This window comes from Ambystoma mexicanum, chromosome 6q, assembly GCF_040938575.1.
Source record: "Ambystoma mexicanum isolate Mex_15411 chromosome 6q, UKY_AmexF1_1, whole genome shotgun sequence".
In the NCBI taxonomy this organism is placed as follows: domain Eukaryota; kingdom Metazoa; phylum Chordata; class Amphibia; order Caudata; family Ambystomatidae; genus Ambystoma; species Ambystoma mexicanum.
Genome location: NC_090937.1, coordinates 1,544,628,855 through 1,544,652,525, shown reverse-complemented (window position 1 = coordinate 1,544,652,525; position 23,671 = coordinate 1,544,628,855). Strand labels below are relative to the sequence as shown.

The following is a 23,671-nucleotide window of genomic DNA, read 5'->3' as shown; positions in this document are numbered from 1 at the left end:
CGTTGGTGACAGCCGATGGACCAGGTAAGTGAAGAGCTGTCACTGAAGACCGTAATGCTAACCTGTTCTTTCTTGTCTTTATAGGTGTTGCTGAAGACTGGATTCAGGATGGTAAGCCTTTTTCCTTAGGCCCAGGATCAGATGCAGAAGACACGATGAGCGTTCTGCTGCAGAGGATGCAGAATAACGCAAAGCAAGATTCATCCATCGGGTGTGGTTTAAATAGCCTCCTGTAGTGCTTAGGTGTCTCCTTCCACAGCCACGCCTAGGTAAGAAAAGAGTTCCTGTTTTCCAGAAGAGTTCCAGTGTTCTGAATCTAGGGAGTGGCTCCTGCCCCACCCAACAGGAAAAGTAGTTCCAAACAGAAGAGGATCAGAGGCTCAACTGGCAGGCAAGTAAGCAGCATGGTCTGCTGCAGGTAAGTCCACCCAAGCATTATGAGCCCGGCGCTTCCAGCGCTGGGACTGGGCATATTTATGAGCCTGGTGCCACTGGCGCCAGGACTGGGTCCAAAAGGTCCCAATTGGGACTGGTTGGCACTCGGAACCTGGGTTATGGATCTGCTTCCAAGGGAGTTGGGAAAACCCTGACCTTTTGGAAGCAGAGATCATGACAGTAACGTTCTTTCGATGGGATATTCCTCCGACGTATTCCACATCGAAGCCTGCCCCTCTACAGAATTGCTTATGTGATTGCAGCTTACGTTTCCGCAAGGCTTTCTGCAGTCATACTGGCAGGAGATTGGTGCCACACGTTCTGGGGAAAAAACTGCAACTGAGGCTACGGGCGCCGTGCGTCCTATATATAACATCCGGTGACATCGACCCTCGAGGGACAGCGTATCGACATCATCGAAGCAGGACGCCCACGCCGAAAATAAATTCTGAAGCAGCAGGCTGTGGTCATTACTGTCATAGATGTGGAATACGTCGGAGGAACATACCATTGAAAGAACGTTACCTGGTAAGATAAGTAACTTGTTCATTGGTTGCGTGACCTGTGAAGGTTGGACTGTGTGGTCTGTCTACTGTGCCTCGACCAAGTGCCCTACATGGAAAAGTAACTGAACTGAGAAGTCGAGAATGTTGATGTCAAGAGGAGCAAGTCAATGAAAATGTGCAGGAAGAGACTTGTGTGATAACAAACGTGTATTGGCGAACGAGGGAAAAGCAACCCTGGTAAGAAGGTTTGGAGGATTCCAATGCTTGGTGAACTGGTTTGAACTTTGGATTGTGTTAGGCAGAATCCGGTACAGTTCCCTTGGGGAACACTGCAAAAAGAATAAGACTAGGAGCAGCAGTAAACTCAATTGGTAGCAGTCTGTACCACCCAGATTTACCTGGTAGCTGTGGCTGAGCAGTCAGACTTCTCTCAAGAAGAGTAGGGCAGTATATAGAGTATACACAATAGGGATAAAAACACAGTAGGGGAAACAAACACTGACCAGAGCTTTCTATAAAAAGTATATAATTATTTATTTAAAACACACTTTAGGCAATATACTAGCACTCTAAATCAAAAGCAAGTTAAAACACAGTCAGGTAAAGTATACACACCTCCCTTGATAACTATCAGACAAGTCAGAGTTAAAACACCACGATTTGTTAAACAGATTTGAGTGCGTAACCTGATGGCACTCCAATAGTTCAGTTAAAGGGAGAGAAAAAGGAAGAGCATAGAAATAAAACAGGTCCCAACAGTTTTAGGAGTTCTCAGCAAGGGAAAAAAGGCAGTATACACTGTAGAGCCAAAGTTCATAGGCCAGGCCCACTTTACATGGAGCAAAGCGAAATGTGCCCAAGATCACACGGTTTAAAATGCAATAAAAGTCTTTTCAGAATGTTCAAAAGAGGTTGGGGTGATTCAAGAAGGTAAAGTTAGAAGGTCTGGGGCCAACCCAGTTGGAAAGCCAAGGATTTAAGGGTCACCTTGGGTAAACCGAAGAAAGGGAGGCCAGGCAGGACACAGTACCTTAAAGAGAGAGGAAGCTCCAGCGGTGGCAGTTGTTCCTGGCAGTGGTGGCAGTTTGTTGTTTCGACCAGGGGAAGAGAGGATCTCGTCGAGGAGGAAACGTGGAGTCGTTGCACTGCACAGGGATGAAACCAGTCGCGGAGTTCGTCGATAAAAGAAGCATTCCTTTTATTCGCGGTCAAAGTGGTGAAGCTTGGCTATCCGGCCGCCGGGGTGCTTGGCACGGGCGATTCGACCAAGAGACATCTTTGGAAGGCGAAAGGGGTGAACTGGTTGGTCCCACCAGCTCAGAGGCAGAAGACTCGTCCAGCAGAAGATCTTCTCTTGTCATCGGGAAAGTGGTGAGGTAGTTGAAGTTGGGCTTCACCGGTGGTGTCGTCGTTGAAGATGGCTCAGCTTCTTCCCTCTTCGGATTCTTAGGTCCTGTGGCGACTTCTGAAGTTCCAGTCCCAAAGGCCCTGCTTTTATGCAGAAAACCCCCCATTCAACAGCCTAGCTGTCACTCACACATGTTAAGTGGTGAGCCGGGCGGCTCACCACTGGGCCAATCAGAATAGAGTGCGACTTGGGTTGCTAAGGCAACGCAGACCAGGGTGCCAATTCCCCTCCCCACCCATCCTGTGGAACCCAGACAGAGTGGCAACATTTCGAGGGCTTCTGTGGAGAAGCCCGCCAAAAAGTGGAACAAAGGGCTCGACCTTGGTCAGAGTTACAGAGACAGACACAAACTCCATTTTAGAAAAGAGTTCTGGCAAAAAGACCCAACCGTTGGTTTAATATGAAATAAATAAACCAGCGGTATCTTTAACATTGCACCAAAAAGTGGTGCCTTTAAAATCAATGGGAAAATCCCATAGAGTGGTGGTGGTAACCACAGCCTCCAGCCAGAAACCAGACAAGAGGGGACTGGACAGTGCCCCCTTGAAAACAGACCAAGTGGCAATATAATTAACCCCTTCCAGTACTTCCACAATATAATGGTTTGTACTGGTTCTGTTCATAATTTAGGACTAGTAAAGTCAATGGTGACTTTACATGCCCTGGGGGACAGTAGTCAGTCCCAGGGTATGGGATCTATGTTTGGGGGTCACTATGACACCCCTGTGTTACTGCACTGAGGGGGCTGTGTAACACACACATAAAAAATAGATGATACCCTATGGAGTAAAAAGAAAACCCCATAGCCCATAAGCACACAGAGTCAAAGACATACCTCAAATCATGCCTAAGAGTGGGAGGAAAAGAGTCTCACTCTTAGCAGGAGAAAAAAACAAACCCCAAAAATCCAGCAAAGCTGCTGGGGGACTCACTAGGTTTGGGAAATTAGCCTTATAAGACAATTCTCCCTAACATTTACCATTGAGCACAGGTCAGGTGTCCAACATAGCAATGCTGATGGCTTGTCCAGAATATTTAACCGACCTGAACATGAGGGCTATACAGGGGTGTATTAGGGGTGTATTAGTTCCCCCTGTCCTTAGTCTGGGAGGTGCGAGTGTTGTGTAAGATTTCGTTTGTGTAATTTTCCCTCCATTTGTGGACCCCCCCCCCAAACTTGTTCCTTTTGATTGGCTATCCTATCTTGCATGTTACCATTGCAGTGCTCCCCAGGGGTATTGCTTACTTGTTATGTGGAAACTGGCACACCCTTCAGACTGTCAGTACCGGGAAACTTTAGTATTTGACTATGTTGCCATTTCTTGGTAACTTTTTAAACAGTTCACAATGTACCTTGCAGCACTATGCGCTGGGGTTGTTTTGTACCCTAGACACCCTCAAAGAATTATTTGGTGATTGTACGAGTATGCCTGGGACGAACTGGTGGCATCAATTACTTTTTATAATGTTTTGCTGAATCCGTTCTGGGTTACCGCGTTTCGTTCAAGACTGTGGTCGGGTCCGAAAATGGCCGAGCCACAAAGTCTGTTATTCTGTCCCATGGCCAATTTGTCCCTTGCCTTCACCCAGGTCGAGTAACCCGGGTTTTCCTTATTTGGGCATGCAGCCTGCCATAAAAATCAATCTCTTTCGCTGGCTTCTGCCTGTCACGTGTGTGTGCCCAGGAAGCGGGTTGGGACTGTCTGGTCCCAATCGACACTACTGGTGCTAGGATGTCTGGAGTGCCTGAATGACTGAGACTACCATGGACCATGATTGGACCCCGACTGGGATGCCTGCATGAGAGCAGATCTTTGATTGGAAGACCTAGATTTTGGCACAAAGCTAACCTTGGATAGGAGAAGGTGCTCTGCATCCATTCCAGATCGATCACCTGAGTTTTCCCCGAACTACAGAAGGAACCAAGCCTCCTGCACAAAGAATCTGACTCGTAAAACCTTCAGAGACGACTTTAGAAGGATTTTGCATCCATCGGCTTTTGCTGTTCCGTCAGACCCCTGCTTTCTTCATCGATCAAGAACGTCTGCCAAGCGCTTCACCCCTTTGGTGTAGTGGGAACAACTACGCCCGGGGGTTCCCTGCTTACCCAACCAAAGAGTCCCTTAGGAAGTGTTCATGGGCCATCCAGTGAACTGTCCAGCTCTATCTCAGGGTATGCCACAGAATCGCTGCCGTCTTGAGTTGAAGCTCAAGACTTGTGACATTGCTTGCCTGTGGTCCCGTGTCCTAACCTGCCAAGTTTTGCAGGCCTAGCACATCTAGGTCCCGAATTAAGAGAGTGCCTAACACGGCCCACATCTGTGAATCCCGCATCACTATCTGTTGGTGACTGTCCCTAAAGAGCCTTGCTTTTCTGCTGTCCTGTGCCCTGACGCCAGCTGCACCGGAATATTCTTCATACCTCCTTCTCTGAAGTGGAGAAAAAGCAACTGTCCCGTCACAGATGATCGGTCTATCCCACAGCCGCTGAGAGCCGGAGTGACATGAAACTGCAGGACTCGAACCTACTAGCGACCTTGACTAAACTGGCAAAGTTTGGTTCGGACTGTGCCTAGGGTCGGTGAGTACTTGCATCACTTACCGGTTGCCCTCTGGCACAACTGATCTCTTTTACGCACAAATATCCCCTAAATGTATTCGCTCTTGGCTGGGTTAGCTTGCGCTCCCTAGCTATTCCCACCTTTTAAAAACTGCCCTGCCACCAAGGGCAGATCCTACTCGAATAGTGGGAACCAATACTCTTACGTCCAGTCCCGTTCCTCCATACTGTATGAGCGTCCCTCACTAGGGATGGGAGACAGTACCTTTTTCACCAGAAAAAAACCGTCGTCCCCTTTAAATGGAGAGGCGCAGCCCTGGGAGCATGGGCTCCCCTGATTTCGCCCATCGGCGCCAGTCCTCAGTCCTCTTTTCTGCATCGACGGGAACGGACCTCTTTCACCAGCGCTCCTGGGTTAGGCCTCTGGCCTTGTCACTCCACTGACTCTTCCCCGGAGAAATGTTTTCTTTTTGTCTTCTTGTCTTTATTCAGCTACTTCTGTCCTCTGGCGATCACGCACCCCCCTGGCACAGGTCGACGTCCGCGGGCTCCAGCAGGTGCTCGGCCTGCGAGGGGCTCTTCCCTACGTCTGACACCCACGCTCTCTGCCTCCGCTGCCTTGGCCCCGACCAGGGCTGGGAGTCCTGTACCGCGTGTGACGCACTTACACAAGGCTCTATTACCGGGTCTACAGCTGAGTGGCTCTGCCCTAGTACCGGACAGAGGACTGAGGGGGAGCCTGTACGCACCACGTACCCCGCAAGGGCGACTCCTCCCCCAGGGGGAGGTACCTTTCAGGCCCTAGTACCAGGGCAGGTACCGAGGCTGCTACAGCTACCAGTGGTCAGGCTGAGGGGTCGCAAGATCCTACCGGACACTGCGCTGAGGGGCCACAAGGCTCTATTACCGGGTCTACGCCTGAAGGCCTACGCCCTAGTACCAGACAGATGTCCGAGCGGACACCTGTATGCACCACGTACCCTGCAAAGACGACTCCTTCCCAAGGAAGCGTAGGAGCGGGAGTGAACTTTCAGGTCCTGGTACCAGTGCAGATAACGAGGCTGCTACAGCTACCAGCCATTAGGCCGAGGGGTCAGGAGATCCTACCGAGGACTGAGCTGAAGAGCCACAAGGTTGTATTACCGGGTCTACGCCTTAGTACCGGACAGAGTTCCGAGGGAGCGCCTGTACGCACCGCACACTCTGTCTATATTTACGCCGCCTCCTTATTCTACTGCTGTGGTAGTCTATCAGATGAGGAATCTGCAGGAGAAAAGCAATCCATTGAAGGAGAAATTACTTATCTTAATGTTCTTTCTATGGATTTTTCTCCTGCAGATTTCCTCATCTCCACTTCCATCCATCCCGCATCAGAAAGTCGATGGTTGGTGTACATCTTCTATTTCAAGCGATTACTTGGTGATGGTCCTTGGCAATTGTTTTCTGTCTTCTTGCCATGAGCTTTTTTTCTTCTTTTTTTTTTTGAAGGTGGTTTGCTGACACTACGATCTGCGGTGTCTTTGCATAGTTGTATCCTACGGACGTGTATGGTTATTAATTTCAATGGGCCTATTAGCCCGTTGTTATCTCTTTTTTCCTTTGCAGCGTGTGGCTCGGGCCAAAAAGGGGGCAACTGAGGTAAGTGGTGTAGTGACAGAGTTCATATATGACGCCTGATGTAATTTCTGGGACCGACGATCGAGTGCCGAGCAAGACAGATCGATGATCGACAGCCCAGTCGAGGTCTACTATGCCCCTTGTCAAAAGTTTTCCAAAGCATCAGAGCTGGAAAGAATATCTATTAGATGAGGAATCTGCGGGAGAAGAATCCATAGAATGAACATTACGGTAGGTAATTTCTCCATCTGAGTGCTACAAGAATGCAACGAGGCGGTGCCTTCAGGGCATAGAGCCCATTTACCCTGAAGGGTTGCAGCCTCTTCGGCCCTTCAGAGGGGGATGCCGTAAAATACATTTGTCAGGCGGCAATGTAGTCTTCGTTGCATATGTTTGCTAAGCATTACATCTTAGACATTGCTTGAGGGGCCAATGCTTGTTTTGGAAGAACTGTTCTTCAAAGTTGCTTGGTATGACTTCCATCCCTCCACCTTTGAGGCCGCTACTTTGGAAATCTTTCAATATGAGGAATCTGTGGGAGAATGCAATACATTGAAGGAGAAATTACTTACCAGTAATGTTCTTTTGATGGGTTTTTCTTCCACGGATGCTTTATCGCATCCCAGCCTACCCCGTTCACAAGTCTTATCTGCGGTCTGCTTTCACGCGTCTATGTGCAGATGAGAAGAGGAAGAAATTGTTAAAAAAATTGGTTTCCAAATTGACAATTTTCTTGTTTGTTCCTCTCAACAACATAACAGTTGTTGCTTGGAATTGCAATTTTAGAGGGTTAGTTAAATTGGCCTTATTTTTGTGTTTCATGTCTATCGGGTTTATCCCACCCTCAAAGAAACCATCTTTACACACGTGTTACACAGCACCCTCAGTGCAGTGACGCAGGGGTGTCATAGTGACCCCCCAAACATAGACTCCATACCCTGGGACTGACTACTGTCTCCCAGGGCATGTAAAGTCCCCATTGACTTTACTAGTCAAATTTTATGAACTAAACCAGTACAACCCATCTTACTATGGATGTACTGGAAAGGGTTCATAGTTTTTCCCTTATGTTCATTTTCGAGAGGGTACCGTAAAGTCCCTCTCTCTAAAGTTTCTGGCTGGTGGCAGTGGTTACTACCGTAAATATTCGACCGCAAATATTTCCCTATGGGATTTTCCCATTGTTCGAGGCTACCACATTTTCTGACAGCCTCTAGCATACCGCCAGTTTATTTTCATACTAACTTTACTCCGGTAGGTTTTATTTGCCAGAACTTTAATATAAATTCTTTCTTGTGTCTTTCTCTAAACTCCTAACCAGGTCGGGGATCCTTTGTTCGTCCTTTTGGCGGGATTCTGCCCAGAAGCCCTCCTTTCGGCGCCCCTGAGTCTGGGGTGGGTCCATTGTGTGGGAGGGGGAGTAGAACCCCTGGACAAGGTTGCCTCAGCAACCCATGTCGCACTCTATGCTGATAGGTTGGAGGGTCTGCCGCTAAGGATGACCACTCCACTGTGTGAGTGACAGCTAAGCTGTATTAATGGGTCTCTTTTTTGCATAAAAGCAGGGTCCTGAGGACTGGAAGAGGAAGACGTTGCCACTGGAACTAAGAAGCCGAAGAGGGGAGAAGCCAAAGACATCTGCAACGACTGAACCACCGGTGAAGCCCTGCTGCAGCGTCTCAGCACTTTTCTCCACACGACGAGAGAAGATCTTCATCTGAAAGAGCCTTCTTCCCTTGAGCTGGTGGGGCCAACCAGTTTGCCAATATCCTTCCTGGACCTGCCTTGGTCGAATCGCCAGTACCATGTACTCGGAGGCCGGATAGCCAGGCACCAGTCCAGCCGGACCTCGATTTAAAGGAGCGTACCTTTTATTCGTCGGGCAGCACCGCGGCTGGTTTCATCGCTGGGTAGTGCAGTAACTCGAACCTTCCTCCACGACAAGAGCCTCTCTTCCTCTGCTGGATCCCCGAACTGCAGGAACTTCCAGGAACAGCTGCCACCGCAGGAGCCACTTCTTCATTTTAAAGGTACATTGTTCCGCCAGGCAGCCCTTTCTCTGCGGTAGAGCTAAAGGTGTTTTAAATCCTTTACCTACCTGTTTGGTTGGCCACCCCTCTCTCTTAACATTGTCTTTCACCTTCTGCATCCACCTTTTCAAAATCGTTAACCAAAGACTTGACTGCAGCTACAAGAACATTTTACTCCTGGGCCCTTGCCCTGTACCACTGACTCTGGCACAGGCCTTTTGACTCTGGCTACATTTGTTAGAACTGCCTTCGTTAGATTGCTTCTCAACTAGAACTGTGTTGGTTCACCTACTTCTTATAACCACATTTTCCTACCCTGTTTTAAAACTTGTGAAGTGCCATTTTGCTCAGTTTTTGTTTAAGTATTTTCTATACTGATGCACTGTCTTGCTTAAACTGGTTCACAAACTTATGGGAAGTATTTCTAGGGTGTGTAAGAAGATATTTCTATATAACTTTGCTTTCCCTCCCTTGTGAGAAATTGCTAGAGTATCCCTTGTGTGTGGTTTTCACTGTGCCGTTTCGCTCAGTTTTTACTCTGGTTCACTTGGTCTACAATTTAACTAGGGAGTGTGTATATTTTTCTTTGACTTATTTTAACTTGCTTGATGACTGTGATAAATGTGTTTTACTAGAAGTGTATAAAATCAATATATATCTACTTTTTAATACAAAGCTTTGGTCAGTGTTTCCTTGTGCCATAGTACTGTAGGCCTATTGTGTAAACCCTGAATACTGCTCATCTCCCTCTTGAGATAAGTCTGACTGCTCAGACACAACTACCAACTAAATCCTTGTGGTACAGACTGATACCAAAGGGGATTTATTGCTCTCACCTGTAGTCCTAATCTTCTGTAGTGCTCCCTAAGGGAACTGCACAGGATTCTGCCTAACAGCTTCTACAACTCTCAGATGAGGGAGACCAACAAAGATTATCAGATTTTGGTATATTATGCAGGTGCACGCAATGGCAGGGCTGAGACAAAGCATAGCCTGCCAAGATGGATCATTCTCTACTTCTCGAATACTATGATATGCTATGATATGGATGCTAAGGATGTGCTTGAAATTGTCAGGGCTCATTCCACCATAGGACTGGCTGCTACTACCGTTTTGCTATGTGAATGCGCTGTTCTGGACATTTGCCAGATGCTTACGCCCGTTTGTTAAACATTACTGATTTTCGTATTGGTAGGACAGTATTTCCGAGTTTTCTGGTTTTGATGGTATTGTTGGTCTCCTCCAGATCTACATACTGCTATGTGGGGGGTCTATTGTAGATGAGACAAATGTGGGAGCGAGGAATCCATTATAAGAACCAATTACTTACGTCTCTGTAATGTTTTTTTCTGATAGATGTTCCTCCCACAGATTCTTCATCGCCCTCCTTACCTGCCTGTTGGTCGGAAAACTAATACACCTCAGTGGTCCTGCCCCTCAGTGTCAGAGTGCTGAGGGGAAAAGGGTGGATCTAAGGTCACATCCTGTCCGGTACAGGGCGCGTAGAGGTGTCGGGCAGAGCCGCGCTGCAGTTGCCACTGCTGGCAAAAATGTTTCTAAAGAGCTCGGCTCCAGGAGATGGATAACAAAGATAAGGAATCTGTGCAGAAACATCCATCAGAGAACATTACAGAGAGGTTAGTAATTTGTTTTTCAATGGATTGCCTTTCTCCCGCAGATCCCTCATCTGATAGATATTCCCTCGAGCTTCGCTGCTTCGGAAACTTTTCGTCAGGGGGCGTAGTAGTTCTCGACCCGGGTGTCGACCATCGATCCGTCTTGCTCAGTGTCTGGTCGTCGTGACTTCAGGCATCGTATAAATACCACGTGTTAGGCAGAATCCTGTGCAGTGCCCTTAGGGACCACTACACACAATTAAGACTACAGGTGGCAATACAAGTTTTACCTTTGGTACAAGCCTGTACTACTAGGTTAAAGTGGTAGCAGTAGCGGAGCAGCCAGGCTATCTCAAGAGTATATGAGCAGTAGCAGAGATTACACAAAGATACCACAATTACTGTGACTCAAGAAAACACTGACTCAAGGTTTCAGGTAAAATATATAAGTATATTTATTTTTAAACCATTTGTTATTAACACAACACAATATACTACAACTAACCAATTCACTTTGTACAGTATTATTAGAGGTAAGTACCCTGTGTTTGAATGGATCGGTGTTATGAAACAGAACACGTTACCGTGAATACAATTGCGATCACTTTTTGACAGTTCGGTCTACCAGATAAACGCGTATCCGCGGCAAGAAATGCTACCGGGGTAAAAACACACTTAACACCGAAATACCCAGAGAGAGTTGGGGGCAAAGTCACAGGCAATATGTTGGTTAGGCAGACAGAATCGAAGAACACAAATAGACAGGAATTCAAGAGTCAAGGGGCCGGAGCCAAAGTCAAGTGACACCGGATGCCTGTTGTTGAGGATCACACAGTCGGGCAGTTCAAGATTCAACGTTGCCATGAGTACTTTGATATTGTCAATGTTCGGAAGCAAAAGTTCTAAGAAGGAGGGAAAAGTAGGGACAAGCCTTAAAGTAGAGAAATGGGGATTTCACCCAAAATTCCTCAAACAGGACACAGTACCTTTCTCAAAGAATGAAGCTGGTGCCACGGAAGTTGTTCCTGTTGGTTTCCCGCAGACCCACACTTTCCTGCAGCTTCAGCACAAAGGAGGACAATGAGGGCATCTGCACCACACAGGGATGAGGCCGGCAGCAGCGACAATGAATTAAAGGTGCGCTCCTTAAAAACAGGAGAGGATCGTCAGGTGGCTATCCGGACCACTACAGCTGTGTGCAGCGATTTCAACCACGAAGGCGACCTCTGGCTGAAGAAGATGAGCTGGTTATCCCCACCAGGCTCAAGGGAAGAAGACTCCGGACTGGATCTCCTCTTAGTCGTCGAAGGGTAGATAGCTCAGGACGGTGTCCAGTCAACTCGTCGAAAAAAAACTGGTCGACTGCAATTTGGTCGACGCAATTTGGTCGAAAACCAAATGGTCGAATTTTTTTTTTATTTATATATTTATTTTTCGGGTTTTCGTTTAGTTAAAAAAGGGGGTTTTAGAGAAAAAAAGGGGGTTGGGGGGACCCCCCCAAAAAAAAAAAAAAAAAGGGTTAAAATAAAAAAAAAAAAAATTCCGACCATTTGGTTTTCGACCAAATTGGTTCGACCATTTGTCTGGTCGACCAATTTTTTTCGACGAAATGTCTGGCAACCCTCAGGACTGCAGCAGAGCTTCACCGGTACAGGGTAGTTGCAGCAGTCGACCTCTCCTCCACTTCTCGTCGGTCCTTGTAGTTCCAGTGGCGACTCTGACTTCCAGCCCAAGAGACCTGCCTTTTATGTGAAAATCCCCCATTCACACAGCCTGGCTGTCAATCAGACAGCCGGGGGGTTGTCCAGCCCGGATAACCACCTCAGCCAATCATGAAAAAGTGCGACTTGGGTTTCCTACGATACCCTGTGCAGGGGGTCACTACACCCCTCCCTCACATTCAGCCCACCTAGACACCCCGACGCCTTGAGGAGGGCTTCTAGGTAGAAGCCTGCCAAAAGGTAGTGAACAAAGAAGGCAAACCTAATTTGCAGCGCAAAGTAAAACACAAGAAGGAGTTTAACAAAAAGCCATGGCGAATAAACAGCACCGGAGCCAAACGAAAAAGGATTTGGTCAAGCGGTTTTAAGTTTGAGTCTAACACAATAGCCTACAATATTACCACGGTTATATAAGATAACCGCGGTAGAAATTTAGGGTAGATACCACTGCCACCAACCATGTCTAAATGTTAAAAGAGCGAAACAATGCTCTAGGAGGTACAGATAGAGTGTTAAGAGTTAACCCTTCCAGCACTCCGTGTAAGATGGTGTGTACTGGATCTGTGGTTAAATTTGACTAAGTAAAGTTAATGGTAACTTTACCCTTTTCTAGGGGACAGTAATCACCTCGGAAATGGAGTCGGTGGGAAGTCTGAACGACAACCCTGTGCCACTGCACTGAAGGTGCTGTGTGACACTCACAAAGAAGGGGGCTACTGAAGTGGTGTACTCCAGAGCTCACAATCTTAAAAACAGGTAAAAGACACATAGCAAAATAGGTGTAAGAGTGGGGGGAAAAGCTCACACTCTTACCAAGTGGAAGAAAATAACCCCAGAGATCCAGCAAAGCTGCTGAGAGACTCACTAGGTAAGGGAAATTAGCCATGAAATGAGAATTCTCCCTAACACCACGTCACTACATTTCCAGGAAATACAGGCCGGCTAGAGGAGACCCTTCATACCTCTCCTCTCACCCTTCCCTGGAGAGGCTTGTTATGCAGGCTGCTACGGTGACCTACATCTTCTACATCCACTCTGCCTGCAGACAACAAAAAAGCAAGAAAAGTAGCCATAACACTAAGAAGGCAGGCCTACTTAAAACACTCTGGTTTTTCACCTAATGTCTAAGTCAAGCTTCTGGACATGCCCTTCGAGGGCGATCTTCTTTTTAGCCAGAAAGGCGACGATTCCTTGGAGAAATTTAAGGAATCCAAAATCGCTGCCAAACCTGCATTTAGCTTCACCTCTAGGGCACGAGCTACAGGAGATATGCTCCATACGACAGTAGAGCACAGCTGCCACTGGCCAGACAAGGGCAGAAGTTTTTCTTCTGCTCCGGAAGGGGCAGAGTGGCTTCTAGAGGTCAAGAGGCAGCGTCAGCGGTGGGGGCGACCCAGCCTCCGAAACCGCTTTGATTTTCCCCTCTCACAGCTGACCGGTTGGAGGACAGTTGACGGAGCATTTGCTCCAGTGGCAGGTAGTTGCCTCTGAAGCTCATTCAGTGGGGTTGTTGTCTGCCATTTGTAAGAAAACCACCAGACAGACCGCCCCCACCTCCAATCCAACCAGGATAAAAGCTCCAGGAAGAACTGAGAACCCTGTTGCTGAAGGGTGCCGTCGAGGTACCGCCCTAGCACAGAGGATCGGGTTGATATACGCAGTATTTACTGGTACCCAAGAAGGGAGTATGTCTCCGCCCCATTCTGGACCTCAGGACCTTGAAAAAGTTATTGAGGAAAGACAAATTCAGGATGGTGACATTGAGAGAGATTCTCCACGCTCTCGAACTACAGGACTGGCTGGTGTCGCTAGACCTACAGGACGTCATTTCCATGTGTCAATCCATCGAAAGCGCAGGAAGTTCTTAAGGTACACCATAGGGGACATGCAGTTCATGGCGCTTCCCTTTGGTCTAACCTCCGCCCTAAAGGGTCTTCACCAAGCTCATGGCGGTAGTTACGGCTCACCTCAGGAGATCGGGGATCCACATATTTGCATATCTAGACAACTGGCTGATCCGAGGGAAGTCTGTAGTGCAGGTCTTGTCCCATTTAGAGGACACCTGCTTGCTGCTGCACAAGCTGGACTTCTCCCTAAACTTAAAGAAGACCCACATAACACCAGTACGCGGTTCCAGTTGATCGGAGCAGTCCTAGACACCCGGTTGGGAAAGGCCTTCTCTCCCAAGGAGAGAGTAGTCAGCTTGACACAGGTGGCCGACTTGTGTCAGAACAATGCCACTCTACCAGAGGCTTCCTTCCTCCGCCTCCTAGGCCTTCGGGTCTCCTTCATTTTTCTAGTGCCAGAAGCCAGGTTGCACATGGGATCCCTGCAATGGCAACTGAGGGATCAGTGGTCTCAGTACCTTGGCTCTCTCTCGGATCTCCTCAGGGTGTCTGCATCAGTGGTCAGCGACCTGCTCTGGAGGGCAGACCGCAACAGTCTTTTGGAGGGGGAACACTTCTTGCCTCCTTGGCCACACACCTGAGTGGTCACGGATGCGTCTTCGAAGGGTTGGGGCAATCGCTGCAGGGATTTGCAGGTGAGCGGCCTCTGGTCAACAACAACAGCCAGGTGGCACATAAACAGGCTGGAGTTGCGAGCTATAAGGCTAGCCCTGAAAGCATTTGCCCCGTCTCTGCAGGGGTAACATGTCCTTGTTCTGGCAATGGCAAGGTAGTGTGCACTCCCGCCCCCTCTGCACGGAGGCGATGATTCTTTGGTTCTGGTTGTTGGAGAACAGGATCTCAGTCTCAGCACACCTGGCAGGCAGAGATAACAACTTGGCAGATGCTCTGAGCAGGCAGAGCACGGTCTCGCACGAGTGGGAAGTGTGCCAGGAAGTCCTAGAGGAGGTCTTCGCTCTCTGGGGTACACCAGCAGTGGATCTGTTCGCAACGGAGTCCAACAGGAAATGCCAACAGTTTTCAAGAATTCAAGTGAATTCCCAGCGAGCAGTGCACTGGGGGCCGCGTTTCTGGTGGATTGGACATTCCATCTCCTTTACGCGTTCCCTCCAATTCCCGTCATTCCATGGGTAATCCGAAGGTTATAGAGGTTTTGAGCAACCATGATCTTGATCGCCCCGGACTGGGCGAGGCGGACATTGTACTCCAGTCAATATGGAGCGTGGGATCGTATATCTGTCTGCGCGCTAGTGACCACTCTCAAAATTGTTTAGTTTTTAGTTATAGTATTATTTTTACATATAAATAAAAAGACTGTTGGCTGCGGACCGAAACCTCCCCACAGAGCCTCCCACAAAGTTCTGTATCAAGTAAACAATCACAAAAGAATCTGGGAGGGTTTGTTTGGAGATCCGCGCTCAAACCAAAAAACTATAAAGTCCAAATAAAGGCTTTTAAGTGCTGTGAAATCATTCCAAAAGAGTTTCCAGTGTTCAAAAGTTCTTTAATATAGTGAACAGCCGACACATGTTTCGACCACTGGTCGTTCTCAAGGCGAGTAAATTCCGTTTGGTTAAATAATGGATTGGACAAAAAATGCTAGTTGATTTGGACACGGCTTGTCAGCTCGGTCTAATAACCTGCATTTTAGTTAAATCTTCCATTTAAACAGTAATTAGCAGAATATATTCGAAAAAGCACTTTGTTGGATAACATGTCTTTCTTTGAATCAAAGAATACATATAGTATTTGTGCGGCTCCCAAAAGTCAAAGACGAAAATCCCAGCTATCAATGGCTTCAGAAGCCATTGACAGCTGGGATTTTTCAGAATTTCACCTGTCGCAGTTAATCGACCTTCCGGTCTTCTACCCTCCTCCGCACCCTCCTAAACCAGAGGAACGGTTACATCGCCTACACCCGAAGAGGGCGTTGCGTTATATCACCTGCACAGCTGATTTCAGGAGAGCTGACCAGCTCGTCATGCCCTTTTCCTTAGCCTGTGAGGGCCTGCTCATAACCAAGCAGATTGTATCCCGATGGATAATTCTGTGCATAGATAAATGCTACCAGTCCTCTGGGAAGGAATTACCAGCAGGCATTAGGACCCATTCGACAGGGGTAATCTCAGCATCCACAGCATTGCAGAGGGTAGTCCCTGTCTGGGAGATTTGTTGTGCTGTGACATGGTCATCCCTGCATACCTTTGCAAAGCACTAAAGTCTTGGTAGAACATTCTGCCCACCTCCTTTGTTTACTGCTTTGGGAGTCTATCAAATGAGGAATCTGCGGGAGAAAGGCAATCCGTTGAAGGAGAAATTATTTACTGTAATCTTCTTTCTATGGAATCTTCTCCCGCAGATTCCTCTTCTCCCCTCACATCCATACCCTCTCAGAATGGTTGGTGCGTATCTTCTTTCACGTTGACTTGGTGAGTGTCCTCTGTGTCCATTTTCTGTCTTCCTGCCACAGTTTTGTTAAAACAAAGATTTTTTCTAACGCTACTTGTAGTGTTTCTTCAATTGTTCCTCCTTCGGAAGTCTATACTCAGTTCTTTTTACGGGCTCATTAACCCAATTGTTCTCTCCGTTTTCTTATACAGCGTGTGGTGCTCGGGTATGGAGGGAAGTGGGACAGGGGGATGGGGGCCCTGAGTTTGGGGCATAGTGACATGGCATTTATACGTCACCTGAGCTGGAGGGAATATCTATCAGATGAGGAATCTGGAGGAGAAGAAGCCATAGAAAGAACATTACAGTAAGTAATGTCTCCTTCTCCAGTGTCACAACTACTGGAGTGGAACTGAACTGGCGAAGGGGTTGTGGAGAGGCCAGATGAGTTGACAAGTGTGACAGAGTGGCCTACCACAAAGAACCACGCCGACTCTGATGGCAAGTCCAAGGGTGTTTAATTTTGGTTTACAGACTGGTTTGATGTTCAAGGAGAGAATGTTCTATGGTTTTTGGGGCTAGGGTCGTCCCTCTCTCACTCAACTTTCCCTGTGTTTTCCTCCTCCCTAGCCCAGGCATCCTTATCAGGGATTGGCCTTCTTTGTTAGTGCGCGTTTCCTCTCGCTACCTGACCCTGGGGGAAACAAGGTGGGGAACTGAGGTAAGGTGGAGTAGTGCATCCCTTTAGTATGGCTATCCATGTTCCGTCTGGAGTCGGGCAGTGGCATGACTCAGTTGTCTAACTGCCAACGGTAACACGCACCGGTCTGTACCCTTTCTAAAACTAGTGGTGATAGCCCTAAAACGACAACTAACTTCCTTCCTAGGGATCTTTAACATATCCCTCACCTATACCCGCTTGGTAATTTCGGGAAGTAATATGGTGCACTCTTCCACCCAACGTCACTCTCACTCCTCCTCTCAGACCCGCTCGATCCTCACGTTTCGCTATACCTGTCTCTTAAGTTATTCTCCTGCCACCACATCACTGTCCTTCCTCCTTCACCCTTCGATCCTACTTCCTTTCCTACTTCTATCTCTTACTAAAAATGCATACCTCGAACTACCACTTTCTGTTATTGTCTTTTCCACCTTCCACTCCCTTTATACCAATAACCGCTCCTACTTCCTCTGTCACTCTACCGAGGCCACGTCTATCATGAGCACGAATAGCCCGACCTTTTATTTTTTTATGTTTGGTAAGATTTGGTTAAGAAAGACTGAGATAGCTTTCAAAATCGCTAATAATGGTCTAGATTAAGAACTCGTACAAAGAAAGTGAGAGACTGATGGCTATGTAGAACTTATGTGCTCCATTAGAATTCACCATTTTATGTTAAAGTAATTTATTTGCTTATGTGTTTGTTTTTTGTAGATTTTCATCACAATTGTAGCAGGTCTTCCAGGCAGTCATTCCAGTGATCTTTGTGCATTTTTGGTAAACTTCCACAAGGAGTATGTAAGGTTGGTACAGTTTTATGAATATATGTCTAGTTTTGCTCAGTCTTAAGATATTTAGAGGCATAATTCAGAACATTTCCATGAATATTTTAGTCTTTTATATCACTTCCCGAGTCCATTTCTGTTAAACTTTATTATATCATGTACATTCCTTGGATTTCTTGGGACCCTCTGCACAGTTGTTAGTGAAGATATGGGACAGGCACCAAAGAAGGGATTTTGGGCTGTGCCACCCATTTTCTAAGGTACCTTCTCCTAACACATTTTACTTGTAGCCAGTGCTCCAGATAAGATTTTGAAGTGGGAGTATTTTACTCCTTTTTTTTTTTAAAGATGGGAGTAATATGATTTTTTAGGGAGTAAAAATGTAAGTCCAGTTGCCAATGGGAGTATTTTATAAGCGAGTAAAAATGTTTTAACTGGAAAAAAAATTGTTTTTGTAATATGTCTTTGCACCTAATTATTCACGCACATTAAAAGTTAAAGGTTTACTTATTCCGATCAGGCAGTAATATTAGTTTCTTCCTGTGACACTGGTCCAAACATATCTGCGGTGCGAGTGAAGGTAGGGACAAAAGGTCTGTTTGGTATTTTTTGGGGGAAGTTATTTTACTACTATTTTAATTTTTTGGGAGTATTTGCCTATTTTTAAGGAGTAAAAGTGGCCGTTACACACTTTATCTGTAGGGCTGTCTGTAGTCTTGCAGTCTAAATGAGCTCAGTGCTCCTTTGCAGCACCATTGACAAGACTACAGTCTAGTCTCTGCTCCATGGATAAAATGGCATTTGACAGGTTCTCTGCATAGCAAACCAATCCCTGACTGTGTTTCAAACATGTGCATCATCTTTGTGATATGTGTCACTATATGTGTAAAAATGAGACTGCGCTCTCATGCTACTCAGAACTTCAGGGGTTCTGGCGTGATTTTAAAAGGGCTTCCTAATGGATTATTTTCTCCCGTGATTCTTCATGTTTATCGATCTCCCAGCACAGCTGCTCTACTTGAAACATTTAGATGCTAGGGGGCACAGTACAGCTCTGCATCAGCTACGCCCGTAGCTATTAAGCACCCATCACCAGATATGAATGCAGGGCCAGTATATATAGAGACACAGAACCCCATGACCTTAGTTCCCTTTTTCCCCACACGCTGCTCACTTTAGGAACACTGCTTCTGTTGAAGTTTTCTCGTTAGTTTGGTGATATGCTGAATCCGACAAAGTCTTTGGGGTTCAAACCACTCTCTGCAAATGCAAGAACAAGAAGCACCAGAAGAAATCTCTGTCTCCAGGTGGTTCTTCGAGGCATCATTCTACTTACTCTTTGAAGAAAAGAAGTCACCACTCCTGGGAATCTCGGAAGGAGTAGACTCCACATGTACCTTTCCCTACTCAATCTTCTCCCCAGAGGAATGGGAGATGCTTGACTTCTGGTGGTCCCAGCTAAGGCTCTGACGGCGCCATCTGAGTCCACTGCGCCGACAGATGTACAGATTAATGGTGCATCCGTGCTCCAGCTCGTGGTGTCACTGCTTAGTTTTCAGATATAAAAGAGGTAGTCTTCAAGTTCACTGTGGCAACCTGAACCACCAACCTCCCCGGCGATGTATGGGTGGATAGAAATAGTGGGTCTGAGGGTGTCGGTCTGTGCTTCTTAGAACTCGAAGGTCTTCCTCAACTATCCCCTCCACTGTGCCACCTGTGACAGTCTTGAATTTGCCCCGTTCCCTCGGGTGCATACATGTCTCATCTTTAGAGGCTTTATGATGAGGAAGCGGATGACATCCCCTTTATTGCTGCCCCCTCCGGCCCCAAAGTTCAATACAAGGTAACTGATATTCTGGACGAGGGCCTGCAGAAGATGCTACTGCTTTTAAATTGTGCATTTCAAGCTCCATTCCTGGACCTATGGGCTAAGCGGGCCCCCGTTTTGACATTTGACCAGGTTGTTGCTAAGAATCAGACTGGCACCCTCTTACCCACTCTTCCTATCTGCCCTTGCATCTCCGGAGAGCCTGATGGTTCATGCTGACACAGCGAACCTGAAGACTACCTCTTTGTAATGGATTGTGTCCTCCCATGGATTCCTCATTTTACATATATTCATATCCTGCTTTGCAGTCTTTGAAACATTTTTGACAGCAGGGGGCACTGTGTGGCATTTTCGATGTCCCTCGACGGTTACCATTCCCACATGCGGACATGACGTCGATGATGGTATAAATAGAACGCACCTTAACCATTGCCTCAGTTCCTCTTTCCACAAGCACAGCTCGCTCTCTGAACGGTTCGACTCACTTCAGTGATTCTTTTCGACTAATGTCGTAATACCTTTTTATTCAATGTTACCTCAATATCTACACTGAAAACAGGCTTTAAGATATGTGCAGACTGATTTGAAGATGTCGAACTCTGATCAGCACAAGATATGTCTCTTTTGCCTCAGTGAAGGTCATGACGTCTTTGAATTTGGTGCCTGCCAATTAATGACCAGTATGGCCTTGAAGGAGAGAAGGTCGAAGTTTCAAAATCTCTATCTTCCACACGTTTGAAAAGAAAATCTTCCAAAGGTAGGATTTCAACCGGAGATAAGTTTCAGAAAAGCCCAAGAAATTCTCCAAACATTCTAAGCGATCAAGATCTGGCAGCGTCACTCTTCGATGTCCTCACGGAAGAAGAATAAGAAGCAACACCATTGTTGGTTGTCTTCTGATTCCTTGCCCGACAAACATAAAGTACGTTTTCCCCAAAGAATGCCTCAGCAGCTGAATGGGACAATTTTCTGTTTTCGTAGGCAGCCCCCATGGTTCTACGAAGAGCCAAAAAAGGCTATTTATCCCACTGTGTCCTCCTAGACCGGCAGGGAATCCAGTAAGTCTTCGTCTTGCGTGCCGAAAAGTCTGAGTCCGAGGGCATCAGAGATGTCTTCTTGAGTGGCATTGACGTCGCCGACCGCTGAGATACTATCAAAGCCAAAAGCTTCAATGGCGTCCTCCTCAAAGGTGTCGAAGAGACCTTCAACGTCAGCATCGACCCTCGGTGTCGACTTCGAGATTCAAACCCCAATCAAAAACTGATTTCTTCTGAAACTTAGACAGAGTGTGGCAGGAAGAGTTTGGGAAGGGGTGAAGCTCAGGCGAGTGGGATAAAAGAGGCAAGAGCAGTGGGGGGAAAGAGTATAGGGGAACTCGGTGGGACAGGGGGGGAGGAGTCATAGATATGGAACTGCACTGTGGAATATGATTTGTGTACTACCTTTTGATTTGACTCATAAAATCTCAATTAAAGGTTTGTTTAAAAAGAACCAGATTTCTCCATATCATTTGCCTCTGTTTTCGTGTAAGATGAGGAGGAGGAAGACCTCATACCCTTTGGGTATGAACATTTTGGAACCCCAAAGGTTCTAGGGGAATTGATTTTGGAATCAATCCAGTCTTAAAGACCTGGCTTAATTTTTAAAGGATGCCAGTGGTTTGGTTTCTTTCCCTGAGGTTGGATTGGGCACCCCAGATGTGCACTCCCACTCTAATGCAGCCTATAGGACTGTCATGTACCGTGTGATTGAATATTATTTTGGATGCGGTCATCCTGGAATGATCTGACAGACATCTTAGATAGACGCCGTCCATACAGCAGTAAAGAACCCAATACTGGAAATATGACAAAAAAACAGACACTACTCCGGCTGTTAATAAAGAGTACAGACCACCTTCTGTGGACCCTGATTTTCTCTCTAGGCATCTGACACCAGAGAGCTTAGTTGTACAGCCGGCAACCTCAAATTAGAAATTCGTAGCTTACCAACCATCCCTCCAGATAGGGACAGTAAGCGATATGACGCCCTCGCAAAAGGGGTATTTTCTGCTGGAAGCATGGCATTAAGACATTAACGTATCTTGCACTGGAAAAATATAGCTATACATTGTGCAATGTAATTACCCAAGCTACAGCAAATACTTGTGAAGGTGAGATACAAGAAGGTTTTAATAACCTTTTTAATGATGGAAAAGGGGTCTCCTACCATTCCCTTCATTCAGGCCTAGATATGTCCGCCTGCGTCGCCGGTTGTATGAGGTCTAGCGCAGTAATCGGGAGGTTTTCTTGGCTGCCTAAGTCTGAGTTTGCACCCGATGTTCAGTCAAGACTCCTAAATATGCCCTTGGATGGGTCCAGTCTGTTTGTCCCTATAGCGGACAGCTACAGGCTTCAAATGCTGCAGACATATCTTTGGGGGCAGCCATTCATCAGTGACAACACACACCTTCACATACCTTGAGAGGGCAGTACTTTCACTTTCACTATTACTCCTCCTTTAGCCAAAGGGGAAGAGGTCAGACAAGCCAGAAGCACGTTCAAAGGAGGTTTACTCTTGCCTCTAGAGGCCGTGGAGGAAACGCTGCTCAGACAGCAACCTCATCCTTGACCTGGGCTGCGGCCACAGCCCCAAAAACTCTGAGCACTTTCCTAGGGGACTACAGGCATCTTATTACTTGAGATGCATGGACGCTTTCTCTGTTGGAGAAAGGTGCAGTGGAGAAGGTGCCTGTAGCGAAGCAAAACCAGGGTTGGTACTCCACCTATTTCCAGATCCCCGAAAGGCAGAGGACTGCAACCAATCCTGGACCGGAGGTGCTTGAACAAGTTCAAGATGGTCACTCTTTCGGAGATCTTCCAACCCTTCAGCTCAAGGACTGGATGAGGTCACTCAAACATCAGGATGCTTGCTTTCATGTGCCTATACATTATCCCAGGCTCAGGAAGTATGTGAGGTACGCCATTGGCAGTTCTCACTATCAATTTTGAGTTATGCCTTTCGGGCTCAACTCTGCCTGAGGGTCTTCACCAAATTGATGGCGGTGGTGGCAGCAGCAAATCTAAGGAGGGGAGGGATTCACATCTTTACCTACATAGACAACTGGCTCATCAGAGCGCAGTCTCCCGAACAGGCTCTGGAACATCTCAGCAACACCTGGCACTCCCTCTACAAAATGGATTTCTCCCTCAATTTCAAGAAGTCCAAAGTGACACCTTCTCAGAAGCTTGAATTTATTGAAGCAGTCCTGGACTCTTCCTTGATAAAGGCTTCATCTCCTGAGTTGAGGGCTCCACATATTTTCCTCACTGACCATCCCTCCCAGATTATCCTGGGCTCTTTCTCCTCTACAGCCTCAATCTCCACCTGTGGCGTCCCCCAGGGCTCCAACCTTTCACCCCAGCTCTTTAACGTTTATCTTACCCCGCTTTCTCACCTTGTTTCCACGTTCTCCCCCCACTCTTAGTGTTAGGCAGATGACACCCAACTTTTCTTCAAACATCCCTCTGATCCTCGCCTTACTTCCTCTACCATTCCAGACTGCCTATCGGCGATCCAGTCCTGGTGTACCTCCAATGATCTCTGCTTCAATGCCAGCAAGACTGTGATCCTTCCTATTGGGAGGCCTGTTCCCTCTTTCTTTCCTCCCTTCACTCTCTCCCCCTTAACCTTCATCTGAGGCCAGAGACCTTGGAGTCATCTTTGACCCCTCGCTCTCTTTCCTCCCTCAAATCCTGTACCTTGCCAAGAAGGCCCATTTTCAACTCCACCTCCTCAATGTCTCTAGAGCCCTGGTACTCTCTAGGCTGGACAACTGCACCAGCCTCTTCCTTAATTTTCCTCTTTCCGCCCACTCCAGCTTACCCACAATCGGGCTGATAGACTTATCTTTGGCCTCAAGTCCAGGGACCATATCTCTCCAGCCCTAAAATCTCTCCACTGGCTCCCGGTTGCTGCAAGGATCAAATTCAAATCCCTCTGCATCATCCATAAGGCTTTTTGGGGCCGGGGACCACTCTATCTACAACTTGCACTCACCAAATACTCTCCCTCCAGATACTCGCGCTCCTCCGGCTCCAACTCTCTGCGTGTCAACCGCTTCTCCAAGCAGCAAGCTGATGGGCGTTCTCTTTACTCAGCTGGCTCCCC

General features: G+C 47.2%; 1 protein-coding gene across 2 annotated transcripts in view; it reads left to right on the top strand.

Moving 5' to 3' along the window:
- DNAAF9 (dynein axonemal assembly factor 9) overlaps nucleotides 1-23,671 on the top strand; it is a 2,133,167-nt gene that overhangs the window by 1,443,874 nt on the left and 665,622 nt on the right. For both annotated transcript variants that reach the window (XM_069632250.1, XM_069632251.1), the window contains one exon: nucleotides 17,624-17,712. In XM_069632250.1, the coding sequence (XP_069488351.1) occupies nucleotides 17,624-17,712 (89 nt within the window). The remainder of the gene's footprint in view (nucleotides 1-17,623; nucleotides 17,713-23,671) is intronic.